We start from the raw sequence: 27470 nt of genomic DNA on the forward strand, positions 1-27470 counted from the left end.
GTGCTCATATTTAACAATACACTATTAACCTATTCGTAGATTTCTTTATGCTGAGTGAGCTGAAGAGAGAAAGGGATTAGTCTACGATAAGTAGAAGACACTGAAAATATTGTTCTATTTGACTTCATAGCTGTTTCTTTTCTTTAACTAAGGGCATGAGATCTTGTGCTCACCACTATATTAATAGATTGAATTAACATACCAATTAAATAGGCGCACTTAATTAAAAAAATTTAATTTGATAATTTTTTGATGTATTGTGATTTGCATCAAATCTTTCTATCCAACTCAAGTTTTTTTTTAATCTTATTAAAATTATTTTTTATACTTTACCCTTTCTTTACCTTTTTTTTCTATCTTTCCTCTTATTGCATCAACACCCTACTTTCACCTACAGAGAGCATACATGTACTAGACCACCACCTTACACCACCACTAGTACAAAGTGCCACAACTAGGTCATCATGTTATTAAACTAATTAAATAATCTAATTACACTGACTAATTAAATTCATGTTAATTACTATTATACAATCTGCTTACTCTAACTAAGCAAATAATTACTATTATACAAATTCACGCTAATTACTATTATATAAATTCGCACTGATTACTATTACACTGACTAAGCAAATAATCAAATTCATATAATCAAACTAACTAAATAATTATATAAATGTAATTGAACAGATTAAACAATATACTTACTCTAATTACTATTATTGCTACAAATATTAATTAAATACATAATTTAAGTACTTAGTATAACTCGCGCTACTGTTCCTCATCGTCTTGCTGCTGCTGCTACTCCTCTCCTCGCGCTGCGCTGCTGCTTCTCCTCTCCTCTCCTCCCTTGCTCACGCTGCTTGTCTGCTCTCTAGTCGCGCTGCGGCTCTTTATAGTGGAACACGGCAGCGTGCTCGTATTTTATAGCGAAACACGACATCGCGCACGTTTAAAAATGCGGTAAAAGCGAAATGACGCAACATGACGTGACCTATCGAGCTGAAAGCACCTACCGACGCGACCGTCGTTTTAAGCCTACAAGGAGTTTTCGGCACCTGAGATGCCAAACATGGTAAACAGTGTCGTATTCAGCACCTGAAGTGCCGAGTACAGTAGTTTTCAGTACCTCAAGTACCAGAAACAATTTTTATATTTAAGGTACCGAATATATGTGCTAGATTTTATAAATACGTTGATATATTATCTATTTTAATAAATATGGTTACGTTTGTTGGTTTTATTTAGATTTTTGCCGACAGTCTCCTTGTCACCACAGTTTACCGTGGTCTGCTTGGCCGGTCACCGAAGTTTTGCCGCAGAGAATTCGCTGCTTCTACAGCTCCAGTCGCACTGGCCATCTCAGTGAAAGCAGCATCTCCACAGTCACCCAGCCAAGACTGCTCCGATCAAGCTTCTCCACAGCCTCGCCGTGCTAAAGATTACAAATGACCTGCAAGTTCTGCGCAAAAACTGCCACAATGCACACGAATGACCCGAAGCCATGGGCATTCCAAAATCCAAAGACTTGTTTCGACATGGAGTTGACAAAAGACTTGCAAATGATCTACACATGAACAACACAAAACAGCTAAAAATGGCATCTGAGCTCTACATTACAATCCTCATCGGACATTCAAGTATACAACAACAACCTGGCCAGTATGTGAAACTCTAATGCATCCATCCATCTCATTTTTTTTTTTTTAGAAAATGGAAATTGTTCCGGCCTTTATCCATCCATCTCATGCCTAAAGGAAACAGGCAGATCCTGCAGTCCTTGCACGGCACTGTTCCATCCATTTTGCAGTTACAGAAATGTTGCTGTCATGAACCGGTGCACCTAAAACGATATCTCGCTCGGCGCATGGAATGTCCGTCCACGGCAGATTGCTTCCAGGTTCTCTCCAGAATAGGAGGAAAGCGGAGAAACTTCGACGCCTGTGAATAAAAGCAAGGAAACACTATGAGAGAAATGATACAGGGAACTCCATGTTGTTTGGATGTTCATTATAAGTCCTTGATAAGTTTCCGAGTATAAGCACCAGCAGAAAATTACCTGTCATATACAAGGGCACAGAATGGGTCAAGAAGCCACCAGCAGCGACTACCCATCTGCTATGGAGACGGAGCAGCATGAGTTTCGCACTATCTGGGGTGTCATACGTTGCACCGTTAGCATTCTTTACTGGTGCGAATTCCTCTTCCCGCACGACCTGAAAATTTTCAGAAATGCACCAGTAAGTTTTTCCTGCTATTAAGAACAGAAAAAATAGACAACATGTAAAATTTGATTCATTGAAAATTCAAACCTCAAAAAGTGCCGTGGATGGGGAGTAAGTGAAAGCATCGAATATAAACTGTTCAAGCTTCAGGCCCGTTGTAAACCCATGGATGGAGGGAATTTTCTTCTCGGCTAGGTGATATCTGGCCACAAAATTTTCCAAATGTCAGGCCCTACAATACAATAGAATGTATGATTGAACTTGTCTATTGCCAGGTAAAATTACTTCCCATGACATGTCTTACAGATTATCAACAAATCACAAAGTGGAACATTATAATATATCATGTGCTTCAAGTTTTAGATATAGTTGCCACTCTCTCATGAAAGAGTAAAAAGACATCCTTAGCAACTAGATAACTGATGTTGTTGTATTGTCAATGACAGACTTACAAAATTTGGAAAAGGGGCAAACTAGAGAATACTCACACACTGTCCTTTTCAAGGCTGTTTGCCACTTGATTCAAAAAGTCCAAAGTGAACATATGCAGGCAGATCTACAAAGGAAAATAATATGCAGCTGTTATACTTTAGAGGGAGGGAGGGGGAGTGAGAAGCGAATGATAGAAACATACATTGCTCCAACAATAACGAAGGCGTCCTGTTGATTGATTAATTTCAGTAGTCATAGCTGCATCCATTTCACTGTACTCAACCACAGAGAGAGGTCCACCATGACCTCTTTGAACAAATACTCCAACGTTCTCTTGTGGATAGGCCTGTTGAGTATTCAATTGACTTTCAACAAGGTGCGTAGTTGTGGTAAATGGTAGCCCACCAGTCGATGAAGAGTGAGAAATATTTGACTGTACCTTCCTAACCACTTTAGCAGCTGAAGATACACCTTTGTCAATGAAGTACCCTAGGAATGCTGGATCTGCAACACGGACCTATATGCATGACATTAATTAGAAAATGAACAGGAAACAAAACAAACAGAAGGATTTCTCTCCAAATGCACATGCTCACCAGTGCGTTGTCAACTCCATAAAAATCAACATATTTTACACCTCGTGCAACCATATCTTCCATCAGCTTTTTAGATTTTAGTGCTGTGAGATGTCATTGTAGTGAAAACTATGCATCATAAAGGGTTATTTAACAAATGATATGCAAATACTGTTACATTTTTATGGGGATTACCAGCATAAACTCCACCATTGCCATCGGGAGCCTTTGCCACCTGGTGTTCAGCAGTCAGAATAGTATGGACAACAAGAATGTCACAACTTAGCATTGGAAGACACCCAGTACCAAAACAACTTTGTAGGCACAAAAAAAAACATTTGAATTCAGTGATTGTACTCTATTAGTCAAACCTAGAAAACAAGTTGCAAAAACCAAAACATTCTGTCTCCTGGCTGTACAAGGTCAAAAGTAGATAGATAAGTAAAAGAAGATGGTACCCTATATGGTGTCTCCATAATAAATCTTCCATCAGCAGACACACATGGAAGAGTGCCTTGTTGGAAAAACGTCACCTGCCAAGAAAGGGTTCAACCTAAATTATGAAAGAAACTCTTACTAGTGAATTAGTAATCTTGTGCATTTTGTTGAAAGTCCATGGAATATTTAACAGAACATAGAATTTTGTACTTGCTCTTACTTGGTCAGCCTCTAAGCCAAAATATCTACGGGTTTCAAAGAAATTGCGGGTGGAAGCATCAGTAAATGGGCTTGTCATTATGTACAAGTGGATTGGCACAATGTTACTTGGGCCTGCAAGTTATTTTCAATTTGAGGGTAAGGATGTGAAGCAGAGAACAGATAAATAATCTAACAGAAGTTGCATTAAAAGCTATTACTTTCACTAGATTGAGCAGCCAGCTTTTGAACACACAAAATCCGTTCAACCTGGAGTTGGAAAAGTGACTTTCCAGATGGAAGTCCAATGCCTGGACAAAATCACAAGTTAGGATATCCATCAAAACAAAATAGGACTTCAACTTATAAGGAAAGGGGAAATTGCACACTAATATGGATGAACAAAGATGAGGAAGTAAATAGTTTTATGACTACACAAATAGATGCAAAGTAGATAACATGTGAAATACAGTGCTGGTCTCTGACAAAAAAAGTATAAAACATTTGGAACAAAAAATAATTCACAGCAGCAATAGCATGCATCTCTATGGTTCCACAAAAAAAAAGCCACTACACATGTGACATATGTAGTCAAGTAAGTAGCATGCAAGGACTCGGGTTGAATCAACTTACTGAAACATCCCTTAGGATCTGAGCTGCCAAGCCGAGTACCCTGCACGCAACATTAGAAGAAATCAAACCATGAAGATAGTGTTTCTCAATTCAATGCAGAGATAGATATGATAGCTATCTAGGAGAAGACTTTTCAGGATTCAGAGTACCTGACCCCCGGCCAAAAGGAGAACGGCCAGCTTCCCCTCTGAAATGGCTTTCAGCCCCTTCTTCCACCATCTTTCTTTGTCCTCCGGAGACCTGCCCTCCACCTTCGAGACACTGGATTCCGGCACAGGCTCGACGGCAGGCACCGGGATGCCTGTGTTTAGGAAGAACACCACATAACTGCGGATGCCACTTAAAGGTAAACATGACATAGCGTTCTACATTGGAGCAATGAATATTTGTCCATCTCTCGCCTTGTGATCCAAGGGAGCGTCGAATGATCCGATCGATCCTTGAAAGATCTAGACTCTGAAAAAAAACGAAGTACGCAATATGAATAGCAACATTAGCCACTGTCAGATGTAACGATGCAAATCATTGGTGTAACGATGTGGGTTAATAAAAGCTTCCTTTATCAAAAAATTAGCTACTGTCAGAATGGTAAGCTGAATGAACAAAAATTGCAGCAGAAACTGATGGAAATCATTGGTGGGGAACTGGAAATTGCCCAGAGAAGCCTAACGGAAACTGTTAATAAAACCATCCTCTTATTCTACAAATCTCAGCCTAACTCACGTCTCAAAATCAAATCAAGTAAACAATTCGAGACGAATTTCCAGCTTAAAATAAAATCTATATGGAGAATTCCAAGTCAAAAACCAAGCCTTTGCGCAGAATTCCAACGCAAAGATAAAGCTTTATGCAGATTGCAGAGTTTTTCCGTCACTAGTAAGAAAAACAAAACAAAAAAAACTAAGGTTCATGCGCTGCCTCGACGAGGGAAATAGTTGATCAACAAAAAGCCGACTTGAAACAACTTCGCCGACAATTCCAACGCAAGAACAGAGTTTTACGCGAAATTCGGACGCAAAACCAAATCTTTCCCTGGCGGGACGCGAAATATTGCACCCCCCCCCCCCAACCCCCCCAGCCCGAGCCGCGGCGCATTGGCGCTCACCTCGATGTCCCGGACGAGGAGCTCCCGGTACTCGGGCGAGAGATCGTCCCAGAGCGCGAAGGCGCCCTCCTGGCCGTAGTCCTTCATCCTCTCCAGTAGCGCCTGCGGCGGCGCGGCGCCCCACCTCCCCACCGGCGCCGGCGCCGACAAGCCGACCACCATCTCCTCCTTCATCTCCTCTCTCTCTCTCCTCCCCGCAGTGCACAAGCAAGCAGGAAGCAGCGGCAGGTGGTGGAGATAGAGGGAGCGAGGGAGGGAGATTAGAGAGAGGAGATCTGTGATTGGGTAATGATACTCTTCGGCCAAAGATGCCAACTCGGACGGGCGGATTGTTCTTGGATCGCCGGTGGGTGGGCCGCTTGCATGTTTATATACCGCGCGTGTTGCCTCTGCATGTGTCTCATCCATGATCCATCCCTCTGGATTAATTTGGACGGGAGCAGATTACATCAGATGATGACACTGCACGCCGTCGGATGTTCCTCCAACAAAAATCTAATCCCCCCATTTTGTATTTTTCTATATCGATACAGATCTATATTGATCAAGATTTTGACCCTCCTTAAGTATGAATTAGTTCTCCGTTTATTGTTCAAAGGCTCGGCAGAATTTTAAGAACAAATTTCAGGCAATTTTGATCTACAACTGATTTTTTTATTTTTTATTTTTGCAGAATTCAGACATCAGAACAGAAGCAGACTCCTGACCAACGACCAAGAGCTGCCTAAGAAAGAACATCCATCTCGTTACCCGTGCTTGCCCATTTCGGGACCGTCCTGTTTCTGTTTTCTTAACCAGCTAATCACATGAAGAAGGAATAAAAACACCAGCTTACTCACTAACCCAACCAAATGTCTGACTGACATGGTGGACACGGTGGATCACTAAGAGGGTACCCCAGTCAGCAGCCACGTCTCTGCCTTTGTACTGAACAAGAGACAGGAGCAGCAGTAGATTGCATGTGTAATAAAATAGTACACTGTTATGGTCTACTTCCCCTTTTTTTAGCATATCTGCTTTCATTGCTACCTCTCACAGTTGAGAGTTTCTAATAACTTGCATTCATGCTCCCATGCATTTCATGGCCCACATTTGCATTTACATGACTGTTTACCAAGCACGCAAAAGATTCATGAAGCAGATATTAGTACGCCCTTACATGCTGCAAAAAGACATGGATGATAGCAAGAAATATTTCAAAGTGTTTTTTTTGGCACATATCATCTGTTGTTCCCCTCATTGTGCTCTTTTCACAACCTTGACGGTCTCAAATCGAGAAATCCCAGTTTGAACATATGCATGATCATCGTATACTGCAGCTTTCAGAAAATATGTGTATGTTGTGTGGTTCAGTAAATGTAGTACAGAAGAAAAAGGGACCGGCAGATCGATCTACAGCCGATCACCGACACCAAGCTGCTGGATGAAAAGCTTGCATTCCAAGTCAGTTTCTAGTTTCTACCAGAGAAGAAGAATTTCTGTCTTTTCCCTCTAGTTGATGTTGATCCACTGACACCAGTAGCTTTTTTACAACCTCTTTTTTCCTCCTCTCTTTTGTCAGTTGTCACTACATGCATGATGTAGCTTTTTTTTTTTTCCTTCCGTCGATTGCATTCCACACTCGCTTACTTCTTCCACTGGAAAAAGAAAAGGCGGGACTTGCTTACTTGTCACTCAACAGCAACGTAAATCCATGATGTGAAAACATGAACAAACAGAAGGATAGATGAACTGAAAGCTGGAAATGCATCTACATCTGCTTGATTTTTTATAATTAGTTGGAGCATTGTTGTAGCACCAAGTACCAACCATATCAAGCAGTGGTTTTGGTTTGGTGGCATGTCACTTGACTCAACCTAGCAGACCATCAAGTGGCCGAAAGAGCTCATCGCTGCTAGCTGCTAGAAAAGGAGTTTCCTGTCAGTCACTGCACGGCAGATGCAACAGCACTGGCAAGCACCAACCAGCCAACCGGTAGTGTATCAGACACGAAAAGATTTTCACAGATTGGGCGATGCATGCATGGGAACGGATCGTGCGGGGAAATAAAGAAAAGGGGAGCGAATTGTTCAGGCTTTGCATTGGCTTGTTGCTCTGCAGGCACGCAAGCATATACACATGCGAAGGCTTCTCTTTGGAATGCCTTTGCTGACCGACAGGTCTTCGCCGCACGATGGAAGAGACGCCGATGACCACCAGCAGCAGCGCTCACGAGATGGCTTTTGCATTCATCTCACAAGTTCTGAAGGACGATACTGAAAAATGTTGAAACTTTTTTCCTGATAGCGTTCATCATTTCAGTGGTCATGGACCACAAAACACCAGATTTATCGGCCTTATCGTCGATAATTTAAGAAACAAAGCTTGGTTTCTGGTGCTCCTAATCTTGTGGCCGGTGAGCTTTAGCAATTGCATTGTGCTGTTGGGCGTAGGTTATAGCGACTAGTGCTGTACTGACTCTGACTCATAAACTCATCATCATTTCATTTTATTCATAGGTCTGAAAATCGATGTCATGCGACGACCAATGGTTTCAACAACCTTGACCTCTGAACTAAAGAACCTTTGTTGAATAATTAGCAATTAGCATCAGGCCCTGATTCGAGTTTAGTTACCGTTTTCTAGGAAAATGTGAGGGAATGTCTACATGGGCATGAACTTGGTCTAGGAGCTAGTGAAACGTGAATTTGACTATGTGATGCAGAGACCGGAACTATTTTTATTATTAAAAAATGAAATATGGGACTTTTCTTTATCCAAATCGTCCTGTTTAGTCTAACCTATATATAATTTCTTAAGCAGGGTCAATTTTGATTTTCCTTTTATTGGGTCTTTACTGGTGGTGGTCAGTGCTCAGTACATTGTCTGGTCTCTTTGTTGTGAATTGGGGCTGAATCTGCACTGCAGAACAGCAGTTTCACAGGTCACGAAAAAAAATCTCTGCAAATGAAAACTTATTTGTCGGTGTACCAAGAATTATGGAAGGGAAAGCGAATGTGCATATCGATATACATACATGCATCTAGCGTGTTAAATAAAAATTCAACGCGTCATTCGCTCTCACAACCAGAAAATACCGCAGTTTCACTCCCACAACCAAAAAAAACATTAGCCTATGATACAACTAGCATTTAAATAGCGGTTTTTTCCTTTTCTTCCATCTAATCCCCTATAAACCGTTGTAGATCTTCAGATTCAGATTTATAGCCAATGTTGGTGGGAACGATTTGAGAAGGTCATGTATCTCTCCGTCTCGCTATGCTTGCCCCCAATGATCACCGACAAGCCTGAGACATTGTCCATCTATGCAAGCACGGTTGTATATGTAGAATCTCCATCGACACCTCCGTCCATTGCTCACACCTCTCTAATCTCCACCGTCGACCCAATCGATGTACTTGGCGGCGACGGCAATGTGGCGGCTGCGTGCTGTTTGGTCTTGTTCGCACTAAAATCTAGTAAATCATATATTGTAATATATTTTTTTCACTTTTGTTTGATTCTGTTAGCCGACCAAGAATTCATGCACATCAGTGTATGAAATCTCCTTGTCTTAGCTGATTATTTCCTTGATTAGCTAGAGCTTGTATCCTTGATTAGTTAGAGTTTGTTTCCCTGATTGTATGATTAGTTTTTTTTAAAGAGAAAAATTTGTAGGCTATTATTGCCAACCAAAATAGCTAGAGATTATTTTTTGATTAGCTAGAGATCGTTTTCCTAATTATGTGATTAGTTTTCTTGTTTAGAATGTAATCCCACAGGCTATTTTCACATTTTAAAGCCATATATGGTGTTACTGTCCAATGAATCAACAAGTGCAAATTTTTTGTTTCTTTTTTTAACATATATTTTTCGGTCACGCAACATAAATTTTTCGATCACGCCAACATATGTTTTTGGGTCGTGCAACATATATTATTTAGTCACGCCAAATCATTTTTCTGGTCACACCAACATATATTTTCCAATCACACAACATATATTTTCTAGCTGTGGCAACATGTATTTTTCTGATCACGTAAACATATATTTTTCAGTCACTGCGACATATATTTTCCGATCATGATAATATATATGTTCTGGTTACGATAACATAAAAGGGAGAGAGAAAAGATAAGAAGAAATGTATGTTGAAAATTTGACAGCTGAACTAGAGCACAACAAATGCATAGTTGCTAGAAAGAGTCTCTTAGCTTTGTATGTACTATGCGTATATTATAACATATCCAAAGAAAATGTGTGGATTAGGATATGATTCTGTTAAAAGTTGCGCCTCATCATCAGCTACTGTCGGATCAGATTATCAGGCCGAATCTTCACCTTATTATGGCAGCTGCAGTTTCAGTGAGTAACTACGATCATTGACTATCTTTTTATCTGCATACTCCACTTGGAGGCCAAATTAGCTTTTGTTTGCAGGAGCTAAGAACTTTTAAGTAGTTAAGCCACTGCTTTTCCTGATGATAAAGTCTAGGGCCACCAGACAGCTTGCATTATTGATAAACCTTGATGGTAAGCCTCGAAAGACTGGATGGAGCCGTTAGACCCCTCTGGCGACTCTACAGGTGACACCTCAAGCCACCACATAGATCCATCAATCCACCCTCAATCCATCGATTTCTCGCCCTCCAATCTAGAGATCTTCAACCTCCGGCCTTCCTTCACTCTCCTCCCTCCGGATTTTGTCCTCTTCCCCTAGTTCTTCATCCCGGTGACGAAGCAAGAGGCCAACATCCATTCAGATCTACATGCATCGTCTCTAGATGTGGACCTGTTTCCTCCCCAGGTGATGAAGGAAGGCATGACGGACGACCATGGCAAGGCGGCGAAGCAGGGACACTAACCTGAGATGTCACTTTGTGTTTTCTCCTGGAGGCACCTGGTAGCTCACGATGCTCCTGCTGAGGGAGTAAAGAAGGCATCTTCAGTAATCTCTTCCCGAGAGCGGCACGGAAGCGAACGACGAAGCAAGCAGAGAGCCATCATGCCATCAAGAGCTCAGAACTACCCTAACATTCTCTGTAAGTAGCAAGCGCAAAGGAGGGCTTTGAGGAGGAACTTGGCACAATTCGGGAAGTTCTGCAAAAGTTTCGACAACACCCCACCTTGAAGAAGCGTTTATTCCACCTTCCAGCTGCGCCACTTCTACCTTAGGCTGACCTCAGCAGACACGAGATCAATCTTGCTCGGCGCCCCTCCCCTAGTCTGGTGTTTTAGCAGAGTTGTAGGATCTAGGATACCGACTAGAGGGAGGATGAATAGGTGGTATTTAAAACTAATTGCTAAGTGATCAACAAACTTGCGGAAACAAACTAAAGATCATTAGAACAATATAAAAACAACTAGGAGCTATGTCAAGATTTGCAATCATAGGGTGACATGCAACAATTTATATTCTAGAAAGATAAATTACATAAAGTAAATTTCTCAAATGATGACACACAAAATTTATCTCGTGGTATCAGTGATTTTCCGATCACCCCTAATCATATTGAGGTGAGTTCAAGCTTCTAACCGCTTCTCTATCAAGTATCTAATTCTCACATGAGAAAGGGCTCATACCGAGCAACTTGATCTTAAGCCAGAATAGAATAAGAACTACTCAATACCTCGATTCCATTAGAGTAGCACTTAGCCTCTCACAATCACCACCGTGGCTCCTTCATAATCTTCTTTGAAGGACTCAACAACGCAACAACCTCCAAGTCGTCTAGGAGGCGACAACCTCTAAGAGTAACAAATTGATGACGCTTGCTTGAAGGATCACTAGTGCCCTAATACTCAAACTTTTTAAAGTTATGCACTAGATGCTCTCACACTCTCAAAAATACAACCACTAAGCCAAGAGAGAGAGAGGAGGAAGGCAAGAGCTCCAATGAGTTGTAGTGAAGTGCTAGATCCCTTCCTTTAACCAGCCAAGCTCTTATTTATAGCCTATACTCAAGAATATGGTTGTTACTATTGATTTGACACCTCTGCGCACTGGGCAGTGAGACAGCAGGTCACACGACGGTCGGACCGTCGCAAATACAACGGCTACAAAAGACGTGATGATGACTCAGGCACACGTCTGGCGGTCAGACCGCGACCCCTCACAGTCAAACCGTGAGCAGAAAACAGAGTGCCAAAACTCTCTGTTCCCGGGGCGGTCAGACCGGTCATGCCGGCGGCCAGACCGCCAGCCAGACCAGAGGGTCTGAACCCCTCTGTTCGTTTGGAAGTTAGACCGGCACACTTTTTGATCAGACTAGGACTGAGTTCTACTAAGTATCAACCAAGTTTGTACAATAGTCAAATCGGCCTCTCCGACGGTCAGACTGTCACAGCTCAAAAAAATCCCAAAGATAGCTTTTCCTCGATTTCTCTCAAACTAAATTTCTCACTCTATATGAATGGCACTATAAATATCTCAAGGAAACGCACATCAACCTCTCTTATTAGTATGACACTTATCCTATCAATCTGGTCAATTTTTTTTCTCTAATCTCCTTTGATCAGCAAAAGAAAATGTCATATGATTATACCTTTGCCTTAAGCTAGTCATTTTCATGTTTTCTACTCATGCATCTTCTAGCTCCGCAATATCTTAGTGACTAACCTTTTAATAACTCATTCAAATATGTTAGTCCACAAAATACATATTATTATTAATTACCAAAACACGAATTATGGACCTAGATACTTCAGGAGTCCTCGACCTTAGACCCTCAGGAGCGCTGAGCATTCTTCCTTGGCAGCAACTCCAGGGCCGATAGCCGCTTCGGGACTCCAGGCTTCGGAAGATTGTGGGGAGTTTCCGAGTGATGACGGGTGGCGCACCATGAAAGGTAGATTCTAGTGGAGGAAGGCTCCTCAACCTAAGATGCAAGTTCCAGCTAGTTCCCAGCAGTCTACAAGTGCCCAGTAGAGGAAGGAGAGCTACAAGAAGAAGATGCAAAGTAAATATTTCAATTGTCTACTAGTGACGGATCACATGGTTGCGACTTGCAGAGATCCCATGCGTTGTTGGAGGTGTTGGGGTTCAGGCCATAGGGCATTCCAGTGTGCTGCTCCCTCTACAATCTCTTAAGCTCCAGCATCCCAGGCTATACACTCACACCCACCATCAGCCAACAACACCTCCAAGCCCTGCTGAACAACCTACACCAGCCCAATCACTACACAGAGGACCTAAGCAAGGTCCCAACTGTATGCTTGACGATGAAGGCGTCACTCCAGGAAGACCCTTCAGCTGTATGCTTGAAGTTGTTGGTGCCAGTTGATGGAGACCTTTCAGCTAGGTGCTTGAAGTTGAAGTCGCCGATCCAGGGAGACCCTTTAGCTGAGTGTTTGAAGACGATGCCGCCAGTCCAACACCCCAGATGATATGCGGAGGAACCACCGATGATGGAGACCCTTCAACTAAGTGCTCAGAGATGAAGGAGTTGTTCCAGGGAGACCCTTCAGCTGAGTGTTTGAACATGAAGCCGTTGGTTCATCACTCTAGCAGACAGCCAAAGACAAGCCAGGGTTGGGACAGAGTAGATGAAGACAGAGAGGATGACATAAGGTGGGCTCGTTGGCGCTAAAGAACTTCTTCCTGGTCATGTGTAGCTCACCGTGACCTAGGGTTCGCTGTGCCATGTAGAGTGGAGCGGGGGAGGCCTCTTCATCGGGATCTCGGAAGGCGTCACGCTCTTTCTGGCCCTTCCTTGCAGGGTAGCCCACTGTCGCACAGGGGGGGGGGGGTTCTATCCCATGCGCCACGCTCCTCTGTGAGAGGCGGACACTTACCAGAGGACCTGAGGACAAGAAGGTGTGTCACCTTCACCTCGACAGTGGCGATAGTAATGAGAGGCACATGATGTAGGCGGGGGTCTGAGGCTCTGAATAAGGTGTACATGAGCAACTACAAGGCTAGCCCGGTGCCATAGCAGCTAGGCGACGGCCTATGCGCTGAGAGACAGAGAGTTCAACAGCTCTACGAGGACAGAGTTACACAAAGCTTTAGGGTGGAAACAGATGTTTGATATGAGCTTTGAAGCCATCAACAAAGAGAATCTTTCACCTGATTTTGCCCAGATGTTGGAGGTCCTTTGTGACCCTATGATTTTTTAGGCTAACATCATCTCTACCGTTGCAGGCCCTCAAGTCAACCAGCAGAGCTACAGAAGGCTCACAAGCATGCATGAAAACTTCAACGCTCCAAATGAAAACTCGCCGCACACAAGGAGGCCTTCACTTTGTGCCCAATTGAACATCATCCCTACTGTTGCAGACCCTCATGTCATCTAAGGCCCTTCAAAATCAACTTCCTTGCCTCTGCAAAACACACTTGAAAACTCGCAGCACGTTCCAAAAACACCAAGTCATAGTGTTAGAACTCATTGTATGCCGCTTGATTTGTTGGCTTCTCTTGCCGGATAAAACTCAACATACATTGCACCCTCACCTTTGCCTCTTCCGGGCAATTTGAGCCTTCACTGCTTAGGCTAGAATCGAAATTGTGTTAGAGTGCAGGCTGGAGCCTCTTCCAGCACCCCAGGGCTTTCTCTGTGCTCCTCCTTGCTCGAGATTGTGTTAGAGTGCAGGCTGGAGCCTGCTCCCATGTATGCACCTTTGAACTCCTTCGCGCTGGCTAGTCTGGAAACCGTTGCGCAGGGGATGGCGCTCGTGACTCTCGACGGGTCGCTCATGCTCACCAACCTGCCCACGGCCTTAGTGCACGGGGCGCAATCGCTACTCTCTACGCCAGCCAAAACATCTTCTGCTGCTGATAAGATTGCACCAAAATTGGTCCAAGTGTACTCCCTCCAATGACATCTCATGGCGAGGCAGAGCCCTCCTGTGCTTGTCCTGGCCGATTGTGTAGGTGCTCCTCCAACGTTGGCACCTTCAGCCCGGCAAGTGTTCTTCTCCCAAGTGTCTCATCCAGTAGACAGCCTCCTGCCCCAACCCATCATCCTTAAGGGAAGAAGAAAGGGTCCACCCCTGGCTCCCTGCCCTGGTCCTAGCTTGATGAACGCTCATATGAGGGTCATGCATAGTTTGGGATTTGTTTCAAAATACGACCGTATCGACCAATAGGCACTTGATGCCTATAGTAGGGTTTTTGATTCACCTCTCAACCATGCACAGATCACTGCTTTGGTAGCCATCTTTGGGTGGTCACCAGAGGAGGTTAATCAGGTTAAGGCGATGGACGACTTGATGGGAGCATTTTGAGCGTCAAAGTTCCTTTCTCTTGGTCATTTTTTCTACACAGTTTTCCCAATTGATCCATCCTCCATTATTATCTGGAATGCGCATGGCCTGAACCAGCTAGATATGCGTAATGCGGTCAGGGGTGTGGTGATGTTGGCTAGGGCCGACATTGTTTGCTTGCAAGAAACAAAAGTCGCAGCTCTCACTCCTCGGCTCTTGCTCTCGTCCTTGGGTGCTGATTTTGATTGCCATGTGGCTCTACCAGCAGAGGGCACAAGAGGCGGAATCCTTATTGCATGGAAAAGTGCTATATGTCAGGCTCTTGCGTCACGTGTGCAAAATTACTCGGTTTTATTTCAGTTCACCGAGCTGGAAGACAACAATTGGTGGCTCATAGCTGTTTATGACTCGTAGGAAGATGCAGATAAGTTGTTGTTTCTACAAGAGCTGAGAGATGTCCGTGCGCTATGCGCCGGGCCATGGCTAGTAGTTGGGGATTTTAACTTGATCTACCATACTTTTGACAAAAACAACGATAATCTTAATTGGGCTATGATGGGCTGATTTCGATGCTTGTTGGATGATGTCGAAGTCAAAGAAATTCCTCTGTTGGGTTGAAAATTCACTTGGTCGAATGAATGGGCATCCCTAACCCTTGTCAGGTTAGATCGAATGAAGACATTTTCCCAGACTCCTTGCTACAAAGCTCCGCCTCCTCAATCTCAGACCATTGTCCTTTGTTACTTGGCCTAAAAGTTTACACCCGAGACAAACTTTGTTTCCACTTTGAAAGTTTTTAGCCCAATCTTGAAGGGTTCCATGATGCAGTGCAGCAAAATTGGGAGGCTCCTATTTCGGCCACTTGCACGCTGGAACGTCTGTTTGTTATGTTGCAACGATTGAGCAGGGGATTGTAGAGTTGGGGCCAGCGCAAGGTGAGTAATATAAGATCGTAGCTCGCCATATCTAAGGAGGTACTTCATCGTTTGGAGATTGCTCGGAACTCTCGACAGCTTGCTCCCGAGGAGGATTGGCTGTGCAAGAAGCTAAAAATGCATTGCCTCGGTTTAGCATCCCTTGTGCACACTATTGCAAGATTGCACTCCCAGATTCTCTTCTTAAAGGAAGGGGATACTAATACTTCTTTTTTCCATCATCAGGCCCGTTACCGGAAACGGAAGAATTTTGTGGCCAAAATTCATGGTGGAAGATCATGTTGTCACCCACCAAGAGGACAAACAAGCTGTTGTTCTTGAGTTCTACTCTAATTTGTTTGGTACAGCTGAGCAGAGAGATGCCACTCTGAATCTCGAGGAATTTCATTTGCATCACTTTGATTTGGAGGCACTCAATGCATTATTCACTGAGGAGGTGTTATGGTCAACAATCAAGGATTTACCTCAGGATAAGGCATCGGGTCCTGATGGGTTTACTGGCTGTTTTTACAAGTCATGTTGGCCGATTATCAAGCATGACTTGTTGCTGGCTCTTCTGGTCATTTCCATTTGAGGGTTGCATCATCGAGTCTCCTTGTATGCGGATGATGTGGTGCTCTTTTCCTATCCAGTTGTGGATGATTTGGGGCTAATAAAGCAAGTTCTGCAGCTTTTTGGAGAGGCTTTCGATCTTGAGACAAACATTTCCAAATGCTTTGTGTCACCTATCCAATGCAAAGAGGAGGAGATGGATGTTTTACATGAGCTTCTCCCTTGTAAGGTGAAGGACTTCCCTTGTACCTAATTGAGGCTTCCTCTTTTAGTCAAAAAGCCTACCAAAGCAAAGCTGCAGCCACTCGTTGACAAGGTAGCCAACTATTTACCGGGTTGGAAAGTATCATTGATGAACAAGGCGGGCAGATTAATTATGGTTCAAGTTGTTCTCACTGCTACTCCCATTTATCAAATGATCGCCATGGATCTCCCTAAATGGGTCACCAAAGCGATTGACAAAATACGAAGGGGGTTTCTGTGGAAGGGTGAAGACAAGGCCAATGGTGGTAACAGTGTGGTATCTTGGCTTCGGGTATGTAGGCCAATCCAATTTGGTGGGCTGGGAATTCATAATCTCACCACCCACGGTTGGGCGCTTCGAATGCGATGGTTATGGTTAAAGAAGACAAAGCCTAGTCAGCCATGAGCTAGGCTGCAAATATAGGTTCACCAAAATACGAGAGCATTGTTTGCCATGGCTACTATGACCTTGATTGGGGATGGATCCAATACGTTATTTTGGACGGATCGTTGGCTGCACGGTAGGACCATTTCTGAGCTCGCTTCACACCTCGTAGCTTTGGTTCCACGTCGCATCATCAACCAAAGAAGAGTCGATCATGCCGTCAACAACCGTATATGGGTGGCTGACATTAGGGGAGCCCTCACAGTGCAAGCTTTGGACGAATACCTTTAGCTTTGGGCATTTGTGGAGGAGGTTTTTCTACAATAAGGTTCCCTGGATCAGCACATTTGGAAGCTATCTAGTTCTGGTACCTATTCTAGTAAATCAGCCTACCGAGCCTTTTTTGAAGGATCTATCAGATTTACCCCGTGAAGACGCATTTGGAAATCCTAGGCACCGTTACGGTGCAAATTTTTCCTTTGGCTTGCGGTGCTTAATCGTTGTTGGACTGTGGTCAGGTTGGCCAAGCGTGGGTTGCCACACTTGGTGTCTTGCCCCCTCTATAACCAAGCTGATGAAACTATTTAGCACTTGCTTGCCTCTTGTGTGGTGGCTCGGCAGGTGTGGTTCTTTTTTCTTCCAAAAGCTTGGGTTGCAAGGTCTGGAGCCGCAGCCAGACACGACTGTTTTCTCCACCTGGTGGTGCCACAATCCAAGGTATTGCCAAGGATCGAAGGAAAGGAGTTAATTCTTTGATCATTTTAGTGGTATAGGAGATTTGGAAATATCGTAATGAGTGCGTTTTCAACAAGACCACTCCGAGTGTAAGCTTTATAATTCGGACGTGGAGGAAGAGGGAGCTCTGTGGTGTGCGGCCGGGGCTCAAAACCTCCGGAGTCTCATCTAGGTGCCCCGTGGTGTTGATTCTTGTTGGTCGTTTTTTCTTGTTCTTGGCGCATACCTTCTGTTTAATCTTGAGTGTGTGAAGTGTGTGAGTTTATACATTTTTGTACGCTTTTTTCTTTAATAGAATGACACATAGCTCTCTAGGGTTTAGGATTTAGCTCTCCCGCGCGTTCAAGAAAAAAAACTTGCATTATTACAAAATTATCTCCCAAAAATTTTAACTGATAAATCATAACAAAGGGCACTACACCAAATTCTTCTGCTGTTCTGATCATAGTTCTGAAAATAGTCCAAGGACCACATGCAGAGATAAGACCAGTGATCTGTACTTGGGTACTTTCCATGGCATCCAATGCATCGCGCAACAACTGATGTAGCCATCCACAATTTATTTCCCAACTACAGTGTGGTAGACCAAACGAAGCTCAAGCGAAATGCCACCGCACTCACAGGTACTTCAAGAATCAATGAAGAGTGTACACATACCAACAACAACATGAAATATCGAATGAAAAGAAAAACTCTGATCAGTAAAACAGAAGCCAATTTAGGTAGAACTTAGTCCAATGCTGCAATGCACATCAAATACCGACCAGGTTACAACTAGTGAATGCAACAAGTGAATAAGACTGACAGGTTACTACACAAACACGAACAACATAAATTATTGTCAAGTCTACCACCAGACAGCTTCCTGTGAACAAGACTGATCCCATGAGCACAAGCCACAAGGTAGCATAAGGCAGCTATATTAGGCTATTAGTGATGGATCCTCTACACAGTTACAAGAAGCTGCAGTCTTGTTTACAGACTGCGTCCTTGTCAAGGTACCTAACGAAGGGCGCTAAGAAGACTTAAGACTAGGAGTTGAACTTGCTTCTGATTTGCCTTTGGCAGGTAAGAACGTTGGTTATTCCCCAGATGAAATTTACTGGGGAGGGAACCAACTGCTGCCGTAGAGCTTATCTGACGGCCTTGGCATTGACAGGCCAACATGATCGACTTGCGCATGGTTTCTAGTACCATCATAGGCCGAAGAAGAACAGTTGGGTGTCGCCCCTTTATTCAAGTTCTGTGGTGGAAGAAAGTAGTTTGGAACAGCCAGAGTGTCACCAAGAACAGGAATATCACCTGTGAGAATCCTGAATGCAAACTCAAGACATGGGTCTGACCAGACTTGTCGAAATAGCGATGACAGGGCAGATCCATGCATATCATCAGCTGTTTCACCTAGTCCAACTTCTTGTGGCAGAACAGATGCCCCGGTTGGTGCATTCTGGCATCCAACATCTGCTGAAGAGTATGGGACTGATGCTCCCTGTATTTGATTGGGAACTAAAGGGTAATTGTCTCCGACCTTCTCTGAAGAACTCAAAGCAGGTGCTCCATCTTTTTTCTCAGGAAGTACAGAGGAATTAGCCTTTCGCCTAGGATTTTTGACTTGCTTTGGTTGTAACTGATTGGTGGTGTTAGTCTGTGTGCTGATAGGTCCTTCTCTGGGTGCATTATTTGCTTCCTCGGTAATCTTCAGAGCAGCTAAACGAGGTGATGATCGAAGAGGTGTAGCAATCCCTTTGACAGGTTTAGTTTTTTGTTTCTTTTCCTTTGGTTTCTGCTCCACATTTGCTCCTTCTCCAGTAACAGATTCAGATTTCCCTGGAGTGTGTTCTATGGAGCCTGATTGGATAATCTTGCCTTCTGAAGATTCAACTCGAACAGCTTCCCTTTGGATTGGGTTTATACCGTCAGGCTTCGACAATGGAATATTTTCAGCATTTTTTCCACTTCTCAGTGCCTTGGTACCTCTTAGTAGATCATATTGATTAGACTCATCATCAGTATCCAGTTGTGTATAATCTGATGGTTTTCCTATCTGAATTTTACAAAAGAAAGATCAACAGTTGGGGTAGTAACAGTCAACTACAAAAGCGAATACTCACAAAAAAAACTAGAAAGTGAAACAGCGAGAAGAAAAAATCCTTCCAATTCACTCAGTTATAATACAAAAATCAGAGCACAACAGTACCATCATAATTTAGCATGACGCCTATGTCAACATAAGATGCATCGTACATCAACCATTATAGATGTGCATGACTACGTGCACAGACCCAGAAATTTCCACCGTCTATCAAGAACAATGCTTGTGTTTAGTTGCATATAGGAAATCTGAAATTGATACTACCTAAAAATAAACTCTTTTTTTATTTGCATCTACTTTGTAGATCCAATATTGTAGCTAACACAAGATTTCAAGGGGAAATACAGATGTGGGTCAAAATTCGAAGAAACAACTTACATGATGAGAGTGGTCCGCTGCAGTATGCAGGTCCTCAATTTTTCTCTTGTTTGGCAACATAACACATTGACTGATGTCTCCAGATTCAAGATAGCGGTACACGTCCTTAAGAGAGCGAAATTCATATCCATTGACTGGATCAATATAGAACTGCAGCAAATGAATCGACCGGTTACAATTACAGAACAAAGGGCTATAAAGAAAGTAAGGCATCGGAATGAAACCATAAATACATACGAAATAAAATGTTAGAAAAATAAGGTCAAAAGAAACTATCAATTCAAGACATTTCCACAATTTAATCATGGGAAACTACAATATACCATGTCACCCTTGATTCTAGATCCATATCGATTCTTTCTAGGCCTGCACTCTTTGAACCAACCATCAGGCAACCCCTCTCCAGCAGGCTCATTCTTGCCATCAGCCTAAGCAAGTATTAGTAAGTGGGAATTTAAACAAAGTTGTTAAACAGGACCGGCCAGATAAAAGAAAAAAAAAAGAAAGAAAGGAGTTTCAAATTTGCATACCATGACACCGGGTTTTGCTCTGACAGTCCCACTTCGAGCTATAGGGTGAGAGCCCTCACAAGAATCCATAATTATAACCTGTTTGGATAAGACAAAGGACAGAAGATCCTTTTTACCTCCGAGAAACACTGACTAAAACTTACTAGATCGTGCAAGCAAACGATAAGTATGTTAAGGGAGTGCATGGAATTTACTGCAAAAAATAGCTTAGTGCGGTCAGTACTTACGTTCTTGAATGAAATGCTCTGCCTCACGTCTCGTGCAAAGAAAATCAATGGCACAAGATCACACGGCCATGGAGCACGACTTAGAAGTCACTACATGGATCAGAATGAACCAGGGAAATTGAAATTGTTTTCATCCACTCCTTACTAGAATTCACCTATTCAGCTACTAATGGAACGTGATAATTGAAGCAAATCCTAGAGATGAGATAACCAACTACGCTCATGTTAGCAGTGAGCTACCGAACTTCATAGAACCAGCTCACCATATAATCTAAGACTCCGCAAGGACCAAAATACTCTTAACTAGGAGGGCTAAATCTTAGCAGGGGCTGCCACCACTCTAGAAATAGCTCATCTAACCTACCTAGCAACTTGCTTTGAAGATTAACTGCATAAAGTTCTAAAATAAAGCTCTAAATACCTAAATGAACCCATAAAAGAACCTAGGTGTTCCTTTTGCTCAGTTATTTTTTGACCGTCCAAATCGCACATTAGCATGGTGCTTCATGTGTAGCACGCCAAACAATTCAAGCATAAAATCCTAGTATTGAGTTTTTTTAGGGCTGCCTTGAGCTATTTAACTTACCGAAACTAGTGAACTACTGAAGCAAGTCACACACAACCGGCACAAAAAAACTATCTTTTCGTACAGTCTCTGCATCCAGATCCAAAATCTCACACAGATCACTTAACAAAGCAGTACAGAAACAGAAGCCACCGAAGGGATCGCATGCTATCACCAAGAACCTGCCCATGTTCCTAACAATCCAAACGCTAACTTTCCGAAAGGAGCCCTAGGGAACACATTAAAAGATGAGCTAAAAACAGTTAATTCACACTGTCCGCCTCAAATTAGCACCGCGCGCCAAGAAACGAAAGACCGAGCGAGAAAGCATTCACCGACCCGCGCTACGGCCCAGCTGATACGGCCATGGAACCGAGCTCGAATTCGCCTAGTAGCCTGGAGAAGGAGATCAGGGACAAGAGCAGGAGACCCGGGAATAGGAGGCGACGGCAAGGTAGCTGTAGCTCCACTGCTTCACCTCCACGCACTAGTAGGAAAGGCAGCAGCTTTCTTTTACCTGCGCCGCGCCTCCGCGACTTTTGTCCGCTCCTGTGATAGGATAAGGTGGTGCGTCGTGGTGGTGGTGGTGTCATGTGCGGATTGTGACAGTGTCCTTGCAACATTGATCTCTTGCGCTCTCTGTGTCTGAGAGGAAATCTTGAATGCCGCAGCCGACCATTTTCTCCTTCCTTCGGCACCGGCTTTTGCTAACCACGTAAATGAGGCAGCAGAATGCAGAACTGCAAATTAATCATCAGCTTGATCCAAAAATTATTTCTAGCTCCCACACACATTTCTTTTCCATCTTTTTGGTTGTGTTGGTCTCTGAAGGTAGTTCAGTCAACGTTGTCTCTGCTTCTAGTTGCATGGTGTGGCAGCTTTGTGGCATTACTAGTACTACTCCAGTACTCGTACGTACTAATTTATTTACTCCACTACACCAGCCTTCCCTCTTTACTAAGCGTGACAACGGGTCCTATCTAGATCGAATAAAGCAAGAACGTACCTAAATTGAAATCGGATTTTTTAAACTTGGCTCCGTCTGAAATCAATACCTGACGTTAAGTGGCAACCACGGATAAAAAAATAGATCTAAACCTGGTTAGGGTTGGAACCCCGACCCGATCCGATTGCTTCGTAGAACTGTTTTTCCACCCGAGCCTGCTTCTACCCCACCGAGTCTGAAACCCGTGGAACAGACGGAGGAAACTGTCATCCTCTACTTACCTTAATTCTATAGTTGAGGTCTGGCTCAAATCAATCGCTACGGATGAAAGATACCCATTGATAGGAAGCCGGCCATCTGAGTCACACCTGCAATCTTCATGAGCAGACAGGCAAGTCTAAAGTGTGGCAGAGGCAGATGGGATGAATAAACAAAGCAAGCTTATGAAAGCTTAACTGCGGGGGATTATGTGTGACAGCCACTAATTCGGACGAATGAGATAGAGTTTCTGAAGGGAAGACGCAAGAGTTTCTGAAGGGAAGACGCAACGATCAAAAGGAGAGGGATCCTGCTCATTGGCAGACAGGAACGGGAAGGTAAGGAATCCTGCTATCTGTAGCTTCCAGCTTTATGTAATGACATGGTTAGACCAGAAAGATCACCAGATGTCGACTTGAGCGGATCATTAGACCACATGCTGCTGAAACGTGGAAAACGATGGATCGCACGTTCTTGGCTGTTAGTACAGTACTATAGATGTTTATTTAAGCTGACACCCTCTTTCCATCTGAAACCCGAACATTTGAAATTTCCACAGATCCAAATCCAAATCTTCGGCATCAGCTGTAAGTATTGCAAGGAATTTAGCTTGGGACAGTTGACACTAATGATACACCCATCAGCTTATGCAGCTGAAGGAGAAATGTTCCCCTCGAGCTCACCGAACAAAAGCCTTCCCATCAGAAGCAGGGCTATAGCCCGAATCCAAAATTTACCGTGCCGAAAGCTACTCATCAGAAGCAGCTCTTACAACCGGCAGCCTACATAATCAAAGTTCGAACTCTTATTGCTGAATTCCGAGCTCATTTCTTTCCTAAGCTAAGACGAGCAGCCATGGACATGGTGCTAATGCTTGAAGTGCCTAAAACCGGTGAAGACGAGCGACACGCCGTACTTGTTGCAGCACGCGACGGCGTCGTCGTCCCTGATACTGCCTCCAGGCTGAGCGATGATTCCAATGCCGTTCTGGCACGCCTCCTCAACGGCATCGTTCCAAGCTGCAAAATTGACAGCCCAGTCACTTGCCAAAACAACAAGAGCCGGATAGAGTGGAGGAAATAAGTTGTGCTGTTTCTTACCGAAGGGGAAGAAGGCGTCGCTTGCCAATGCAGCTCCCTTGGCCTCATCTCCTGCCTTTCTGAAGGCGATTCTAAGACTTTCTCGTCTGTTTGGCTGGCCACTCCCCATTCCCAACATGCAGTTGTTCTGCAGCGACAGCATCAAGCGCATCGTTAATAAGTTCAGTGATTTAACAGGTATGTGAGGTTGACAAACTTATGCAGTAGCTGAGAATAATACACAAACCTTGGCTATCACAATGGCATTACTCTTGACATGCTTCGCACAAAGCCAGGCAAATTTGGCATCAGAAAGCTCGTTCTCTTGGGGAGCCCTCTCAGACCCTGTGGTAAAGGTGATGTCTTCAGGGGTTAGATCATCAGACTCTTGAGCTAACCACCCACCATTAACCTGCCTAAGCGAAAGCATCCCTTTTCCGCTTCTCTTCGCCTCGAGTATTCTCAGCGTCTTTGACTTCCCTTTGAGAATCTCAAGACCCTTTTCTGTATAGCTGGGTGCAACCACTATCTCATAGAACATCCGTGTTTGACCGTCTGTAGGACTCCTGAACTCACGAATTTCCTTCGCAAGGTCCTGAACATATAGCAGCATATAAATAGAAGTGGTCAGTGATAGAAGAAATTAGTAAGAGAGAGAAAGTGGCAGAGTCCTGAATACCTCATCAATTGTTGTATTGAAAGCAACTATTCCGCCAAATGCACTAACGGGATCTGCCCTTACAGCTAATCTGTAAGCTTCAAGAATATCCTGTCGTGAAGCCACTCCACACGGATTTGTGTGCTTCACCACGACACAAGTAGGACTATCAAACTCCGATACACAGTTCCAAGCAGCATCCGCATCCAAGTAGTTGTTATAAGACATTTCCTGTAAAGGAATATTTAGTGTTTAAAGCTCTTCAAGATATGTAGAATATAAATTATACTGTATAACAGGATATTCTTAAGAGTAAGAAGCGCATTACAATTAAATTATATGTAACTGTACATGGTTAAAACTTAGAAGTATGCCTTGCAAGTTATGCTAATTAGGTTCTGTATTAGCCTTCCTGTTATAAATTTCACTAATTCACCAATTGCTTCACTGCTTGAGCAACTGAAGTTAGTAACCGACAATCTTACCTTTCCATGATGTTGAATAGCAGTTGCAATGCCACCAGCACCGACTAGAGAAAGGCTCTTGTCAGCATAGAAGGCAGCCTTCTGATGAGGATTTTCACCATACCGAAGCATAGACTTCAACTCCAGAGGCACAGTAAAACTTGGGGGGAACGTATCTCCTACAAACAACATAATTTGCTTTATGTTAGATAGTCATATAAGCAGTCAAATTCTTCTATCAATTACTGAAGCATTACCTTTGTGGGATTGCTTCCACAACCACTCTGAAACAGCGGAATCATAAGAGGCAACATGCTGGAAGGCTTTCCATGCCAACATCTTGCGGAACTGCTGATCATCCTGATCTCCTTGAAGGTACTCCAATAGAGCAGGATAATCTTTATGATCCACCACAACAAGAACATCCTTATGGTTCTGTTAAACAAACGCAGAGGTTCACATGCCAATATCAGCATGACAATATATGATGAATACATGTATGCATAAGTTAAAATCATCCTGTAAAAGTTGCTAAGAAAATAGTTTCAAAAACCAAAAAATGGCTAGTTACCTTGGCTGCAGCTCTGATCAATGTAGGCCCACCAATATCAATATTTTCAATCCCATCCTCAAAAGAAACGGCACCAGAGGTGACTTTGTCGTAGAAAGGATACAAATTCACCACAACCACATCAAATGTCCCTGTGCCCCAAAAAGGAGTTTTTAGTTAATATACACTTACATGGCCAAGAAAGTGAGTAGCAAGATTGAGACCTCATCTTGTAATAATTGTGTATGCAATGTTAAATGGTGGACTAATTAGACTCACCTATTCCATGTTCCTTCAGTGCCTTCAAATGATGCTCCTGGTCTCTCCGGGCAAGAATACCACCATGTATACTTGGGTGCAATGTTTTCACTCTTCCATCAAGCTGAAATAACCAGACAATATGTGAACATGAACAAAGAATTATGCTCGTTAGTACTAACAACATTTTGTAGGCCTTAGTACCATTTCAGGAAAATGTGTGATTTCTTCAACTTTTGTTACATTGACTCCTGCTGCTTCCAGGCTGGATGCTGTTCCACCAGTGGAGATGATAGAGTATCTATAAAAAAAATGTCAATAAGATGCTTCATTGCTGAGTTATCACTTTTTAGTTAAGCACCCATCCTCCTTTTTTACTATACATCATCTACAGGTACCAATTTATTCAAGATAGGTCCATATTCTACCAACACCCTTACTGACAAATTCAGAAAACAGGTGACAAAGACAGAATGCTGCTTACCCCAAGCCCTGAAGACCGTTGCCAAGATAAGCCAAGTCTGTTTTATCCGACAATGATATCAATACTTGTTTCATTCCTGACACTGTAGGATTTCACCATCAGTTAGTAAACCGGAAGTAATACTACGCAGTGAGTTAGAAAATAAGGTGGATTAACGAACACGCGCACAATTTTATGGACAGTTAGAACATAGATATTCATAAAAACTACTAATTCCTTACTGAATCCAATTACTCGGAGATAGTGAAAGTAGCTGTGAGAAGCGTCAAATCTAGCATATTCGAGAAGCGATTAAATGTAAATCATCGCAGTAAAACGAAACATTCTCCAGTAATATCATGCAACAATCAATCTTTTGCTCCCACAGTCCTACGACAAAACCAGAGCGAAACATCACATAGAAAATAAGGAAAAGACGCTTACCGCTCAGCTTGGCCTCGGCCGCTGCCATGGCGGGCCCGGGAGACCGCGCCGCTGCCGCCGACAGGGACGACGCCAGAAACACACGTTCCTGCAAGAAACCAAGCACCACGTTCCCTGGTCAGTAAATCCCGATAAGAGAAACGAGTAAAGAAGGAAGGAACTGGCGGTAGGGACGGTGGTGGGAGTACCGGGTGGTGGGGAGCGGGGGCAAAGCTGTGGCTGCTGCGGAGAGGGGTCGCGCGCAAGCCGGCGGCGAGCTTGGCGGCGGCCGCGGGAGACGAGAGCAGATGGAGCGGCATCTGTCGCGGCTTGTTTCTTGGGCGGCGGCGCTTCGAGGGAAAACGAGAGCAAAAAGAAACAACGAGAGGTACAGGAAAGAACGGCTGTATTTAAAAGCGTTTGAAAAAAGTTTTTGTTGTCCACGGTGTTTAAAATCTAACCAAAGTTCTCAAAATTTCGGCGAATCAAAATTTGGCTCTCATTCATAGAATCATAGGTCCCTTCCTTTGGTGCACTCTCAGTCGTAGTCGCAGTCCCTCGTGCCGCCGTGTCAGGTTTGCGTTGCGCTGCTCGTGCCGGTGTGCGCGACCGGTGGCCCAAGGAAGATTTGCAATGGTGATGCGCGCGGGCCAACGGGCTGAACGAACATGTTGGGCCACGGCCATCCGTGCGGTGACATCTTTTTCTTTGACAAATATTATATGTGAGACGCCTGCTTTTTTTAAAAAACAACACGATAAATCTGGGTTGTCAGATCATAATCTAACGGCTCTCGTGCATCTTCAACCTCCAGTTATCTTTACCCGCCTCCCGCCTCACCGCATCGATGCTTCCTGCCACCGGATCCTCGCCCCCGCCTCCCGCTCTCCTCCACCTGTCTCAGGTGGCACTCCCGCCTGAGGATCCATCGCTGCCG

The 27470-nt window shown here is 43.7% G+C and overlaps 2 protein-coding genes and 1 pseudogene across 2 annotated transcripts; all 3 read right to left on the bottom strand.

Annotated features, from left to right (window-relative positions):
* Positions 1 to 1485: 1485 nt before the first annotated feature.
* Positions 1486 to 5961, bottom strand: LOC133924967 (UDP-N-acetylglucosamine diphosphorylase 1-like). The gene is made up of 15 exons (XM_062370733.1): positions 5610 to 5961; positions 4906 to 4960; positions 4654 to 4805; positions 4505 to 4544; positions 4093 to 4182; positions 3894 to 4006; positions 3694 to 3768; positions 3431 to 3470; positions 3257 to 3339; positions 3100 to 3177; positions 2863 to 3006; positions 2717 to 2784; positions 2316 to 2430; positions 2063 to 2219; positions 1486 to 1944 (listed from the first exon to the last, which is right to left on the bottom strand). Exons 1-15 carry the CDS (start codon positions 5781 to 5783, stop codon positions 1847 to 1849), a joined length of 1482 nt encoding a protein of 493 aa, XP_062226717.1. The 5' UTR covers positions 5784 to 5961; the 3' UTR covers positions 1486 to 1846.
* Positions 5962 to 18322: 12361 nt separating this feature from the next.
* On the bottom strand, positions 18323 to 22127 carry LOC133924968 (uncharacterized; annotated as a pseudogene).
* Positions 22128 to 23188: 1061 nt separating this feature from the next.
* Positions 23189 to 27314, bottom strand: LOC133924969 (uncharacterized). Its single transcript, XM_062370734.1, has 12 exons — positions 26743 to 27314; positions 26555 to 26642; positions 26132 to 26213; positions 25852 to 25948; positions 25669 to 25771; positions 25411 to 25541; positions 25097 to 25274; positions 24861 to 25018; positions 24397 to 24606; positions 23965 to 24312; positions 23739 to 23865; positions 23189 to 23657 (listed from the first exon to the last, which is right to left on the bottom strand). The coding sequence occupies exons 1-12, from the start codon at positions 26851 to 26853 to the stop codon at positions 23506 to 23508; spliced, it is 1785 nt and encodes a 594-aa protein (XP_062226718.1). The 5' UTR covers positions 26854 to 27314; the 3' UTR covers positions 23189 to 23505.
* Positions 27315 to 27470: the final 156 nt, after the last annotated feature.

This window comes from Phragmites australis, chromosome 7 (assembly GCF_958298935.1).
Source record: "Phragmites australis chromosome 7, lpPhrAust1.1, whole genome shotgun sequence".
Lineage (NCBI taxonomy): Eukaryota > Viridiplantae > Streptophyta > Magnoliopsida > Poales > Poaceae > Phragmites > Phragmites australis.